At 40.4% G+C, this 15,158-nt stretch overlaps 1 protein-coding gene across 6 annotated transcripts in view; it reads left to right on the top strand.

Moving 5' to 3' along the window:
- The window catches only part of ZC3H12B (zinc finger CCCH-type containing 12B), an 89,561-nt gene extending 74,715 nt beyond the window's left edge, over positions 1–14,846 (top strand). For 2 of the 6 annotated variants that reach the window (XM_075007886.1, XM_075007887.1), the window contains exons 3-7: positions 904–1,680; positions 6,431–6,570; positions 7,395–7,629; positions 7,729–7,835; positions 9,776–14,846. In XM_075007886.1, coding sequence (XP_074863987.1) covers positions 1,070–1,680; positions 6,431–6,570; positions 7,395–7,629; positions 7,729–7,835; positions 9,776–11,199 — 2,517 coding nt within the window. In that variant the 5' untranslated portion in view covers positions 904–1,069 and the 3' untranslated portion in view covers positions 11,200–14,846. Of the gene's footprint in view, positions 1–118; positions 333–903; positions 1,681–6,430; positions 6,571–7,394; positions 7,630–7,728; positions 7,836–9,775 lie in introns of those variants that run through there. The other 4 variants (XM_075007888.1, XM_075007889.1, XM_075007883.1 and 1 more) reach the window with 4 other exon arrangements.
- Positions 14,847–15,158: the final 312 nt, after the last annotated feature.

Here is a 15,158-nt window from a genome sequence, read left to right on the forward strand (position 1 = left end):
CAGGGTTCCACCGACCACCTTTTGGGACACATAGACAGTGAAAGGAAAGTTACTTACCATATACAGTAATTGGAGTTTGAGATGTATTGTCCAGATGCGTATTCTACAATCTGCCCTTTGATCTTCTGTATCTCAGAGCCCTCTTGTAAGGGATTCTGCATTGAGAAGGAACCAAATGGTGGCAGAGAAGCACAAGAACTGAAGAGCACATGTATCCCCTACATCCCCTGCTGGCCAAAAAGATTCCTAGTACTACTTCGAGGCATATGCACATCGTCAATGGAATGCACATAGGCACCTCACAGCTTAAAGAACTCCAGTTACTATACATGGTGAGTAATTTCCCTTCACTAATGTGCTTTAATGCAGTGCAGTTTGAAAAACAGTACTATGTTAAAGTGCGCCAGGGAAATTGTAGTGAGCAGTTCATTAGTGCACTTTGGAAATTGCATGCCTGTAGTTGCACCTTACCGCATTGTGTATATAAGCCCAAAGTTACAAATGATGTCCCTCAGAACCTTGCCTAGATATCTGAGCTAGGCATGTAAAGAGCTTATCAGTAAAAATAATAGTCATTTTTTGTGCTTCTGCATGTGGTTGACATATCATGTTATTCATTCCCAAAAACTCTGTTTTCTTTAATTGTTAATTTATTGTGTTGGAACTATAGTAGTTATTGCCAGTGAGAGTGTGCATGTGTGTAAAGAATTATGTGAGGAAGGGAAAGGAAATTCAATGAATTGTAATTAAAGAGAGAACAAAATTACAAACTTCATTCTCATGAGTTTAAACGGGAATGTGAGCCTCTGGGGACATCTATTGCTTTTTAAATATAATTGTAGTCAAAACTTTTTGAAGAATTTGACAAAAGCTAATTGTGGTTTGTTTGTTTTTTTCATTTAGGATTATATATTGTTTTTTTTGTACACTAGCACATATCAACCAAGACAGATGAACTCCAGCCTTGTGTACACCTTCAGTTAGCCTACAAGATGTACTTGAGTATGAATACCAGGCAGCTTGGAAGGTGAAAGGAAAGTTTGAGATCTCTGGACGGAAGCTGAACGTGATGACGGCCTGGTCTATGGTACAGAAGTTGAAAATGGAGAAGAGGCATTCCAAAGAAGAGAGAAATGTAGATCAGGATGCTGGGGATTGCAGTGCTGAATCTGAGGAATGGACAAGCTCAGAAAGTGAGCCTGAACAACCATGCCTCAAGAACAGCTGTAGCAACTCTCAATGGAGGGAAAAGGATATTTCTACTAAACCACATAGACAACTCTGTCGCTCTCCTTGCTTGGATCGTCCAAGTTTCTCACAGAGCAGTATCCTTCAGGACTTCAAGCTGGAAGAGTGTAAAATAAACTTGGACAAGGAATACCAGGCTAAAATGGATTTTGCTTTAAAGCTTGGGTATGCTGGAGATCAGATCCAGGCAGTGCTCAACAAGTTGGGAGCAGATGCTCTAATCAATGATATATTGGCAGAACTCGTGAGACTTGGCAACAAGGGTGAATCAGAAGGACAAGGTAGTGTCAGCAGTAGTAGTGGTATTCTCGTGCCCAGGTGTCCTTGCCCAAAGGAAATAGCCAGCCCTGAACTGTCACTTGAAGATGAAGTGGTGGATAACACTGACAACTTAAGACCAATTGTCATTGATGGGAGTAACGTGGCTATGAGGTAGGACTCATTTTAAATAATGCACCACTATGTTTATATAGAAATATTCAATTTGAATGGCAAAACCATGTTACATTGACTATGTGTTCCTGTGTAGCTTCTGGTTTCTTTTGACCATTGTTCAAAATAAGTTGCTATGCCTCTTATTGCAATCCCTAGCCTGAAAATCAATTGCTGCCAATTTTACAGTCTTCTGCACCCATACATTTATAGACCAACAGTTATACTGCATCAAAGGTTTTGTATTTAAGTTTTTGAAAGACTTTATCAGTCTTGTTCTAAAATACATAATGGCAGCTCGAAACCATTGAATGGCTGGAAGAGTAAAGAAACTTAATAGCTGAAACTACCAGTCATGGCTAAGGGTGCCCTTTCTCAATATACAGTGCACTATACAGTAACCTTAAAACCCATATATGTATTTAATCACTTTTACTTAACATAATCTTGGGTGTTACTTGCAACAATAGTGGGTATAAAGCCTCAGTTATGTGGTGTGTGTGGACATGGCTATATTGATATAAAAGTACTTGATAATGATACTACTTTACAAGATGTGAAGTATATTCTGTTGTTATAAGGCATCCTATATACCTGTGTTACCGTATCCAAGTTAGAGTTTGAGCCAGTATAAAAAATAATGCCCCTCACTGAAATAATTTTAATAATGCAAAATGTGTATAGAGCAGTGATGCTCAAACTATGAGGCACACCTCTCTCTCTATTTTTAAGAGCTTCTGCTATCAACCCCAGGTGCTTGTACAGATGGACTGTGCGCTCTCAGGGAGTGGGGAGAGTTGATAAAGGGAACAGCTGGAGTCCTACTGCCAGGACTTGGGCTCTCCTCCCCTCTCCTGTGCCATCCCTCACCAAGAAGCAGCCCAGCCTTCAGCTCTCTTTTCCCTTTGGGGGAAGGCTCTAGTTGTCAGACCCCAGGACGGGAGCAGCAGTGAAGAAGTAAGAGTGGCAGTGCAGACCTATAGCACCTTAAAGACTAAAAATATTATTTATTAGCTGATGAGGTTTCATGGAACAGACCCATTTCTTCAGATCTGAAGAATACTGATATAATTGGTAACTGAGAGGAAGAGAACTTAAAAACAAACAAAAAAAAAAAAAAGGTCTCAGTACGCGAACCCACTCTTACGCTTCCAACCCTGATTCCTATTGTAAACCACATACCATGCTTTCCAGTTCTGCTTATGTTGCTCCCCCTGCGCTGGCTCAACCTCCCTCAGCTCCACATAGCCCCAGAGCAGCTGCCCCCCAGCTCTACTCACCACCCGTACACCCATGCCTGGCTCTGGCTTACCACCACTCTCACATGGCTCCAGCTCACTCCTCAGCCCATTTTAAACTACCTGCAAGCAGCTCTGATTCAAGCCACTGCAACCCCCCTGCTGGCTCACAAGCCGCCCACCTCCCTCCCGCCGTGGCTGTGGTGCAGCCCTCTTGGCTCACAAGCTACTCACTTGCTCCCACCCCCCGTGGCTCCAGTGCAAACCCCCCTGGCTCACAAGCCGCTCGCCCGCCCACCCCACATGGCTCCACTGCAGACCCCCCTGGTTCACAAGTAGCCTGCCTCCCTCCCCACCCCCACAGCTCTAGTGCAACCCCTCGGCTTACAAGCCACCCCTCCAACCAGCCACCCACACCCCATGCGGCTCTGTTGCAACCCTCCCTGCCAGGTCACCACCCACAGACGGCTCTGGTTCTGGCTCAACTCTCGGCCCCCCAGCAGCCCAGTTCACCACCCACGCACAGTTCCAGCTCAACTGCACCCCTTACCCCCCTGCAGCCCTAACCCACCCCAGGCTTAACCCTCTCCAGCTGCCACCCCAAACCCAGGACTTAGCTTTCTTCTGCTTCCCTGGCTGCAGAACATGTGTTCTGCCCGGGCAAAAGCCAGGTCCCCCACTTATGTGAAATCTGGGTATACGTGAGGGTGCGTGGAATGGAACCCTCGCGTACTCTGAGACCTTACTGTATTTATTGAGTCTGTGGTGATAGGTATCAAACTTGAAAATAAATTCCAATTCATGTGTCTCCCTTTGTAATCTGGTATTAAAATCTCTTTGTTTTAAAATGCACACCATTAAGTGTTGAATACTGTGTCCTGCCTCTGGAATTTCCACTACATTGCATCTGCCAAAGCAGGTCTTTGCCCAGGAAAGCTTGTGCTCCAAAATATCTGTTAGTCTGTAAGGTGCCACAGGACTTCTCATTGTTTTTGTGGATACAGACTGACACCTCTGATACTCTGTCCTGCTGCATTGGCTGATGGTTCCTTTAGTCTGCTAAGAGATGTTTGTCAGTGTCACTTCTCAGTTGCTACCCTTACATTTATGCTGTTGCTGATGCAGTGCAGCTGCCTTCAGAGCTGTGTGCCTGAGTAGCAGCCCCTGCTCACTGTTGTGCCCAGAAAAGTCTTTTGTTAAAATGATTTATGGTGTGATTTTTTTACAAGGTTAGAAGTTAGGGTGACTATCTGTCCCATATGGTAAGGATGGTCCTGTTTTTGGGACTCCAAAAAGGCATCCTGACTTATTTTCTAAAAGGGACACATTGTCCCATATTTGCCCCCCTCCCCCGCTTCCCTGAGCCTTGGGGAAGCAGGGAGAGTGTGGGCAGGTGCCACTTCCCCAGGGCTCCAGGGGACTGCCAGCAGCTGCAGCTTCCCCAGCATTCTGGGGGATCGCTGGCTGCTACGACTTCCTCAGGGCTCCAGGGAAGCGCCGACGGCTGCCGCCTCCTTCCCAGCTCCCTGGGGCTTGGAGGAGCTGCCCTTCCCCCACATATCCCCCCGTCCCATATTTGGGACAGGGAGATATGGTTGCCTATTGAAAGTATAGCTGCACGTATAGCTATATCAATACAACTGGTAAAGCTTTCACATGCAGACAGTATCTAGGAGGTTACCACAGAACTCACAGTTGAGGGAGAAGTAAAACAGCTTGAATCCACCTTTGCATTCTCCCAGCCCCACCAGAACCCTTGGAGCCTGTCCAGGTCTGTGGAGCCTCACTGCTTTGTCTGAAATGTTCTTAGGGCTCATACCGGATCTGACTGATGTGCGAAAGGTAGTTGTTACATGTTTGTGTATATAGAACAAATACCCAAATATAAATTTGGACAATACAAATCAATTCAGCATGAAGTAATTGAAATGTGAAAATAAAAGCTGCACCACTAAGTTTTGTCTTTGCAGCTGTGCAGCTTTTTAATGAAATACTAGTTTCCTAATGTAAAAAGTGCACCGTCCAGCTATGCAGTGTTAATTGTCATTACTGGCTAATGAGAGAATCAAAGTAGTATTGCTAAAATTTGAATATCAGGAACCGGTGAAATTAGCACCAGTTGATAATTTCTACTTAATAACCCAACTAAATTTCTAAAAACAGCATTAATTTCAATAGACTATTTATTTACCTTTCGGAGTTTGTGGCTACTTGTGTGTCCCCTAAACAGTCAGTTTTGAAGGTGCAGGCTCCATGGGAAAACCCCATATGTGTTTAGCGTCACTGCTGTGATTTGTGAAAAGCCTCATGTGGTTTGTAAGTATAGGGCAATTGGTGACTGACACTCCAAGTTATTTTATCAAGTATATTCAAGTTTTACTTTTTAATTTGCTCAGAATTTGTAGTACTCCTATATACCAGTTTAGAGACTGATTTTTAAACTGCCATCAGAAAGTAGAGTACTTGCAGACTTTTACAGTTTATGCTCTTCTGAGTGGATGTGTAGTTGTGTAGGTGTTCAGGCACTACTGTTGAGAAATTTTTACAAACATATATTACATTTTCACTATAACCAAGTAATTTAAAGTTGTGCATCTGTGAAATTCACATCCACAGTAAGTTAAAAAGTTTATCATACCCCTAACTAAAATATCTCAAAATACCTTTTGTAAATGCAAAAATATGAGAGACAATACATTAAAATAAATTACTTTTCCAAAATGCAGGATCAGGTCTGGTTTCTCACATACAGCCAAAATACCAGTTACAGAGGAGTAATAGGTATGTAAGGTTGTTAATTATTTTTCTACCCACCCTGGCCTCTCTCCTCCATAAAGCACATTAAAAAGTGTGCAGTTAAGATGGTTTTTACAGTAATTGTAATTGTTACTACATATGGAATCCAAATAAATTTCTAATTCTCTATTTCTGTGCAAGAAGGTCACTGTTAAGAACTAAATCTACTGATCAAATAAAACACTCAGGCCCTGATTCAGGATAGTACTAAGCATGATTTAAAGTTAGTTGTCACTAACTTCCATAGGATTTCATTTGCAGTGCTAATTGGAGTTCTCTCCTGAATTGGGCTGAAAGATATAGGACCTGTTCTTACAGTTCACTGCCTGTTGCTCTAATTTAGTGGTACATCCATGAATACAGTGAGTTTCACAATCAGGGCCTTAAATGATTTCTAGCAAACTCTTCATAAATCCATATTTTTCTAAAATTAACTTACATTGCCATTTCCAAAAATTTCTGAATTAGATGCTATTGAAATATGACTTCTTTCAGTTAATCTTTGAGAAATTCTTTTAAAATAAATCATTTCCAGAAGGAGTAACTTTGTCAAACTCTTCTGCTTTTAGAGAAATCTCCTATTTTGTTCTTTTTGCGTATAGGTGGTATAAAATGCCTATATATGGCAATAAGGATCATTCCTAGTTCTTGGTTGTCATTTGTAAACTCTTTCTTTCTCATCCTATTTTAAATGAATACTTTGCCGTATTTTTCAGCCATGGGAATAAAGAAGAATTTTCCTGTCGGGGGATTCAGCTAGCTGTCGAATGGTTTCTGGAGAAAGGACATAAAGATATCACTGTATTTGTACCTGCCTGGAGAAAAGAGCAGTCTCGACCTGACGCACCAATTACAGGTAGCATTTCAAAAAATATTTATTTTCATCCTGTGGTAAAATAATTGTATTGTTACAAGACTGATGCAAAAGATTTTTACTCTGTTAAAAGAATATTTTAAGCATGGACCAAAAAGTTTGAGGCAATGTTAATTCAGTAAAATGGTATTTTATCTTTCATCCCAAAGGATACTCATGATAGCGTCACAAACTTACACATATGTCATTATTGAAATAGTCAGCTTTTGGGTGGAGGGTGGTGATCAGAAACTCAACTGGCGGAGAATTTTACTAGTTAGAGGCCATTATAGGTACCTTCATGTAGGAATAATACAGATTTTTCTAGTCATCATAGAACACATTTCTGTACTGTGGAGAGAAATATTAGTATTTCCTTCCAATGACAAGGATTTTAGAAATATAAGAATAGATTCTTGGTCTGACTCTACCTCCTTGATAGTGGCCAATGAGCTCAGGATTCCACTGTCAGAGGTGGAATCCTTGGCTGGTGATGTAGAGCAAGCATAAACCCTGGCCCACAGTATTTGCATATGTTCACTGAGCTGGGAATAGCAGACTGATTGTACAGTGCTGAGGAAATGGAAGTGGGTGTGAAGCCTGAATATCAGAGGAAAAGCACCATATAAGTCTAGGTACTACATGCTTACATTGCCCCCAAAGATCATAGCATCTGAACATATTGAGTGTAATGTACTAATGTTAGTCAGGAACTACTTAACTCCCTTTTCAATATAAATAACAACAAACAAAACCACCTTTAAGTGAAAACTTGGAGTGGCTTGTTTCTTAATGAAATTTTTAAACCGTCTGAATTTATCTTGTAGATCAAGAAATTTTACGTAAATTGGAGAAAGAAAAAATTCTTGTCTTCACCCCATCTCGGCGTGTTCAGGGAAGAAGGGTGGTCTGCTATGATGACCGGTTCATAGTGAAACTGGCTTTTGACTCAGATGGCATCATTGTGTCAAATGACAATTATCGAGACCTTCAGAACGAAAAGCCAGAATGGAAGAAATTCATAGAGGAACGGCTGCTAATGTATTCTTTTGTGAATGACAAGTATGTTCTTTCTTCATATTGTGGAATTTATGGTTAAAAGTCACAGTGGAAACTAAAATTCTCATTTCATCTGTTTCCTCCCCCCCGTCCCCCTTTCAGATTTATGCCGCCTGATGATCCTTTAGGACGCCATGGTCCAAGCCTGGAAAATTTCCTAAGAAAAAGACCGGTTATCCCTGAACATAAAAAACAACCATGCCCTTATGGTAGGTTCACAACAGGCAGATTGAATCTCTGTACAAGGGGAAACTGAGTAAGAAGTTTATCTGTTGTAATTAGACTTTCCTTAAGTATTTAAAATCAGAACCTGGCTTCTTTTACTTGCTTAGCATCCAGGTTGTGTACTAGTATCTATTTCTTCTTCTTTTTTTTTTTTTTTCAAAAAATATATATATATATATATATATATATATATATATATATATATATATATATATATATATAGCAGAGCATTAGGGATAGGGAAACAGTTCAAAAAGAAACAGGTTTCCAACTGTGAAGCGCTGGGTCCACGTTAAAAAACTATCATATTGTTTTGTATAGTTTACTCAAAGGAGAAGTCCTGTACTATAGAACTTCTGTGATAGAGATTTTCTTTTGTCTGGTGCAACAATGAGCAGATTGTCAATACTCAACAATTATAACATCAGGAAGAGCACTCCAGTTCACAGCTGAGCTGTGAGCAGGAGAGATGGTCAGTGGCTCTCTTGTTGTAGACAAAACTCCAGATTACTCTACCATAGGCACTGATTCAGTGGTGCTCTGGTGCTGGAGCACCTGCATAAAAAAAGATAGTGGGTGCACAGCACCCTCTAGCCATCTGTTGATCATTTCTATGGACAGTGCTTCTGTGCTCTAATAAGAATGTAGCAGCAGGGATACATTATCAACTGCCTGATCACGATAGCACTAGTGACCATGAAATGCTAAGGGAGATTAGACTTTGACTTACTTGACTTAGACCCTTGTGCTCTGGGTGGAGCATAGGTTATCTATAAATCTCGTCCACTTCACTCTGTTCCTACGTTCTAACTGTTCAGTGACTCCCACCCACTTGCCAATCTGCAGTTGGGTGGTGGGTGGGAAGAGTGGAAGCTGGAAGAGTGTGTGTGAGAGCAGAACACTGGAAAAGGGGTGGAGTAGGAAGAGGCAGGTAAAACGGACCGGGGTGGAGCTCCCACCCAGTAAACTGAAAGTTGGTGCCTGTACTTTTCTCGATTATTTATTTTCATTAGCATCAATTCTCATTCTGCAGCCCAAAAAGTAGTTACAAATATTACGATATTGAATATTGCATCTTTTTACTTAGCTCATTAGGGAGAGAAGGTGGGTGAGGTAGCATGTTTTATTGGACCAACAAGGGGTGGCAAGTTGTATGGGCCTGTGGTGCTTGTTCTCCACCTATATGAGAGGACTGGGGCCTGACTGCACCAAAGTTTTGGGGGTAGGTCTCTTGCCCAGCCTCACCTGCCACCTCTGAGCCCCTGCATCCACCAGCAGCAGCACAGCAGGGCCAAAGCATTGTGGAACAGGTGGGCAGGAAGCCGCTTACGAATCCATAAGTGGTCGTCGGCACGTCCCTGGGACCCTGGGCAGGGGTGTGGGTGTGTGTTTCCATCCTGAGTGCTCCTGCAGCCAACAGGAGTTGCAGGGGTGATGCCTGTGGGTCCATGCAGGTCCTCCACTTAGGAGCCACTGCCAGAGGGGGCGTGCGTGTCACTTACTAGAGCCACTTCGGGTAAGCACTACGCCCCTCACCCATCCCCTGACCTAGCCTAGACTCTGCACCCAAACCCCCTCCCACACCCAAACTCCCTGCCAAGCTGGGGAGCACAGTTTGGTACCACCAAAAACTCTGCACACCTGTCACGTCTGGGACCAACTTCTGTTGATGAGAGCACAGAGCTCTTCTTCAGATCTGGCAAAGGTACACCCCGCAGAATGCAAGCTGGAACAGATTGTTTTAACATAAGCAGTTAGCACACATTTTAAAGGACCATTCAAGGGAAAGTGGCCCATTAACACTTCTGCAAGCATTGGAAAAAAGAGAAGGTTTGTGGGTTACAGCTTGCTTAGCTTACTTGAGCATAGCTTTTTGTGCGGTTGAATGTTTTTGACAAGTTTAATTTGGAGACTTCTTTTTCAGGCAAGAAATGCACCTATGGACACAAATGTAAATATTACCACCCAGAACGCGCCAATCAGCCTCAGCGGTCAGTAGCAGACGAGCTTCGGATAAGTGCCAAATTGTCTGCTGTGAAAACTATGAGTGAGGGAGCTTTGGCTAAGTGTGGCACGGTGTCATCCATTTCCAAAGGTGAACTCAGTTCGGAAGTGAAACGCATTGCCCCCAAACGCCAGTCAGACCCAAGCATTAGATCGGTTGCTGTGGAACCTGAGGAAAGGCTGTCAGTAGCTCGGAAGTCAGAAGCCAACTCTGTCCCTTCTCTTGTTTCTGCATTAAGTGTACCAACAATCCCTCCTTCAAAAAGCCATGCTGTTAGTGCATTAAATACCCGTTCTGCAAGCAGCCCTGTACCAGGATCATCACAATTTACTCATCAGAAATCCTCACTCGAACACATGGCCAGCGTGCAGTATCCTCCAATACTGGTCACCAATAGCCATGGCACTTCTGTTAGCTACACAGACCAGTATCCCAAATATGAATCTTTAGGGGACCATGGATACTATTCCATGCTCAGTGATTTTTCCAATTTGAGCATAAGCAGCATGCGTAACACAGATTATTATGGGGCCGATGCAGACCAGGGGATGTACACTAGAAATTCAAGCCCCTGTCCCGACAGTCGCTTAAGCCATACAAGTAATGATTCTTACTCCTCTTACAATGACTTGTATCTGGGTGTGGCAGATGTCAGACCAGAAGACAATGTGAAGGTCCACAGACTTTCATCCCAAAACCGTCTCCAGCCTTTTTCCCATGGTTACCATGAAGCCTTAACTAGAGTTCAGAGTTATGGGACTGAAGAACCTAAACAACTCCCTCTCAAACAGTCTGTTTCCCATTTAGCACTGCATGCCCAGCATCCCGTTGTTGGAGCACGGTCCAGTTGTCCAGGAGACTACCCAGTGCCTCAGAATGTTCATCCTTCAGCTACTGCGCAGCCAAGCCGTGCCTTGGTCATGACAAGGATGGACAGTATTTCTGACTCACGGCTTTATGAAAGTAACCCTATGCGACAAAGAAGGCCACCTCTCTGTAGAGAGCAGCATGCTAGTTGGGATCCATTACCATGTGCTGCTGATACTTATGCTTACAACTCCTATCCACTGAGTAACAATCTCATGCAACCATGTTACGAGCCTGTAATGGTAAGAAGCATGCCTGAAAAGATGGAGCAATTGTGGAGGAGTCCGTGGATTGGGGTATGTGGAGAGCCACAAGAACAGCATATCATTCCAGAACATCAGTATCAGACGTACAAGAATCTCTGCAATATTTTCCCCGCTGGTATTGTCCTCTCAGTAATGGAGAAAAATCCCCATATGACAGACGCACAACAGCTGGCCGCTATGATTGTTGCCAAATTGAGAACAGGGCGTTAAAATGTTAGAGCCTCCTTCCAAAAACTTAGACAAAGAGTATTGAGTGTATAGTGCGCAACATCTGGAGGAAAAGTTAGAGAAATGGGCAAATCTATTGTAAATATTTTCTAATTATCATATAAAATTCTGTACCCTATAGCAATCATTAAATATGTGTGAGGCACTATTATAAGCAGATAGTATTGTAAATATAATGAATATTTTAGAATTTCAAAAATAGGAAATTTCAGAAGTATTTTACTGGAAGTGCATACCTTTATGCATGAGTATATTTAATTAAGAATACAAGGTTACATTTTTAGAGTCTAAAGCTGTACATTCAAAACTATTGTTAGCAATTATATTGCATGTATCACTGTATCGTTTCAATTTGATTATAAATATATAATTGGCTTTTCAAAATATGCTCTGTGCATTCTAGGATCATTAAGAGTTCGGCTTTGACACTGCATTCCTCTGTGTCAAATATTTTTAAAATGGGATGATTTGCCAACAATTAAAATAATCATCAGTTTGTAAAACAAACCTGATCTAGTCCCTTTTCCACTTTTAAATGTCAACATAAATAGTATTTCTTAGCTTTTAAATCTGTCCACCCAGGGCTTGATCCTGGAAGGTGCTGAGCACTTTGGCCTCAGTTTACCACTTGCTAAAAAACTTTGCTGAACTGAGGACAAAATGCTCTGCTCAGCAACTTGCAGGATTGAGTCCAAACTCCATGTTAAAAGTAGAATAAAATGTAGCCTGCCTTTTCAGAAGTACTGTGGGGTACAAAATGTACAATAGTACATTTCAAGTTTAACTGTAGGCTGTCATTTTACTTACAGGCCCTCAGATGAAGAGAAAAGTAGCAGATGTTACTGTGTAAATATCCCAGTTTAGTTGAAACTACAACCCTTCTTTTGTGGCTAGGGACAGTATTTGAAGGATTAGACTAACACTCCAACTGATGAATGGCTGATGTTTACAAGGAGAGAGGGTCTAGTTCTGAAAAGGGATGCTGCATCTTTGGCTTGCTGCAACGTGGCCTACTTTGCCCTTCGGATTGACCCAAAGGTATGCATTTTCCTCCTGAAAAATTTTAAAGCTTTTATTTCGACAAGCAAGAAGAAAATTCTGTGTGGTATTGTTTGCGCAACTAATATATCGCTCAGGGGTGGGAACCTTTGTAGCTAAATGCCTCCAGAAGAGGCGTTTATTGGTTTTTTTAAGCTGCACTGAATGGACGCCCTTTTTGAATCAATGTATATTTCAACATTTTGAACCATTACTAACTCGATATATCTCGAGCTAGGACTTGTTGACTTCTACTGTAGTTTTTTTCATGAAAGTTGAGAAGGCCTGGTTTATGGCCTTTTGTTTCTTCATGAGAAGGTGTGACACTGCCTAAATGTTTCTTACTGTGAAACACACAGAACGTGAGGCTGCAGTCAGGGTTGTTTCTGGTGTTTTGATAATGGCTTGCATGCTGCTTTCTAGTTCTGTTTCTCTGAGGACCAAAGACTACTACATCACTATTTCCACTTGCTACTGTAAAACCTGCATCGATTCTAAGTGTATCTTGTGGGATATTTATCATGTGCAAAATGGGACAAAGTTACAGATGCAATCAAAGTAAATGTTTTAGTAAACTGGATGTTCAAATAATTTCACACATGATAAATATTCTAGTGTCCACACAGGTACCTCTCAGACTACTTACATGTTTAGTTATGGCCATATCATTGTGTGTTCATATGGCATTAACTTGAAGATTATTTTCAGTACTCTAGGTATGAAGAAAAAATTGTTTTAATTAGTTGCAGATCATTGCTGTTAATAAACAAACTAATCTTCAAAACGTTAGCCTATAACTATTGAAAAATATTTTTAGTCTTTACCAACTTTCAAAGCATATTTATATTTTTAATTTCCTAATACTTCATGTTCTCTTCTATCATAAAAGCAGCTGAGAGTAATGCCTCAAATAACCAGAAATGACCTTTTGTTTGTTGATACAAATTGTATCTCTTTTTCTTGATTGTATAAAAAAAACTGTACAAAACCATCTCTAGATTAACTTCAATATTGCATTTTCACCATAATGTTTGTGACACTGTGTGTCACAGGGAAGTAGCCCATGGGTAATTATGAATCTTTTTATTTAAAATGGGCACTTGTAGTTTATAGACAAACAAGGACGACTTTTCAAATCCACTTTATTACAGTGTGCACAGATATTGTGTGTACACATAAAAGCATAATACTACATAATTTATCTTTAGTCTGTTAAACTAATTAAACAAATACATTTTTGCAAAGGAATTTTATGTAAGAATTGTCTTAATGACTCATCTGCATGTGTTTATAAATAGACTGTAACAATATAACTGCTGTAGACCCTGCTTTGTTCTTAACAAGTTAATTAGACGTGTATGAATGAGGTTTAAAATGAGGTTTTGCATGCTCACACTTTCCATCTTGCATGGAATTAAATGTGTAAGTTGAAAAATATTTTCTTTTGCCCCACTATACAAACTCTTGCTAGAGGGTTTCGTAGCTATGTCTCTCAGCATACTTTTTGTGATACCGAAAAGAGGTTACTGCATAAGGTTTTGGATGGTTTATGGAGATAACGTTATCTTGTAGAAATTGTCTAGTTACTTCAGCTCATTGACTTTAACATGATAGTAAAATCCGGTCTTCTTCAGGGCCTTGTATTTATTAGGAAGGAGTGATACTATAGGATGCTAGCATAAATCTAGCAAACCCTTTCTTTAACCCTTCTTTGAAGGCATTTTTCCTAACATAAGCCAAGAATGTTTACATAGTGTAGAAAAATGAGGAAGTCTTATAGAAACGGTCTGTGGAATTTTTGCCTGTAACTTATTCCTCCTCTTAAAAGTCTTAATTTATAAACATGTATTAGTGTCTCTTGATCAGCTAATTTAACTTACAATAGCCAATAATCCATGTTTTAAATATTTTCAGATGTCACTTCAAAACACTGATGTTCGTTAACATTCAGCATTTAAGCTTAGGTTTCTTCAAACGCACGAGTTGATCTCAAGAAACACATGATCATTAGTGTCTTATTGTAAATATGAGTTTGTATAAATGCTCTTTTTGAGAGCACAATATTTAAATACAGTTTTAAATTTGCATAATAGAACAGTTCCAGAGTATATATTTAAAAAGAAAATAACTCCAAAGACTAATGTAATCCTAGATAAAGAATAGCAAAAAATATATTGGGTGAAATCCTGACCTCTTGAAGTCAGTAGGACTAGGTTTTCACCCCAGGGCTCCCCAGCTTGCTGGTCTTTGTGTTCCTCAGCTACTTTACTGTTACGTAGTTTATCACTAAAGATTACATTACCTTCAGTTTATTAGGCAACAGAGTAATTATGTGGAATAAATTAAATGTATTTCTGGAATGTTACCTGGAGCTACTTAATGTTTTTGTAAGTATCACATGGTATTTAGTATTGTATTGGCTTGTGTATATAGATTATTTGACTACTATTAGTCCTGGTGGTGTACTATTGAGCTACAGTAGTTTGCTTTATTATCCATTTGTAGAATTAAACGTTACTGTTTAATTGTTGTAAAATTTTATAAAATCTCTTTGGGTATTTTGGTTGACCCAAATATAATGTAAGTCTTAATGACAAAAAGTGAATATGGACGTTTAAACAGTACATGGTCTTCGTAAATCACTGTACTAAGTGTGCAATGCTCCACCTTATGCTGCATGTAATGCATTCACTAGCATGAGTGTATTTTTAGCTTTTTGTAAAGTTTTAATTAACTGTTTTTAAAATGCAAAGAATGTGTATGGTTGACAAGAACAAACTGTAAAGCAGACTGACTAAAGAACTAATAAATCACCAAAGTCTTTTAATTTTTTTAAAGCCAGTTTGCCTCTGAAAATGTGAATCTTTGCCTTGGAGTTATTTGTAATGATAGAAATAATCAGA

This window comes from Carettochelys insculpta, chromosome 13 (genome assembly GCF_033958435.1).
Source record: "Carettochelys insculpta isolate YL-2023 chromosome 13, ASM3395843v1, whole genome shotgun sequence".
Lineage (NCBI taxonomy): Eukaryota > Metazoa > Chordata > Testudines > Carettochelyidae > Carettochelys > Carettochelys insculpta.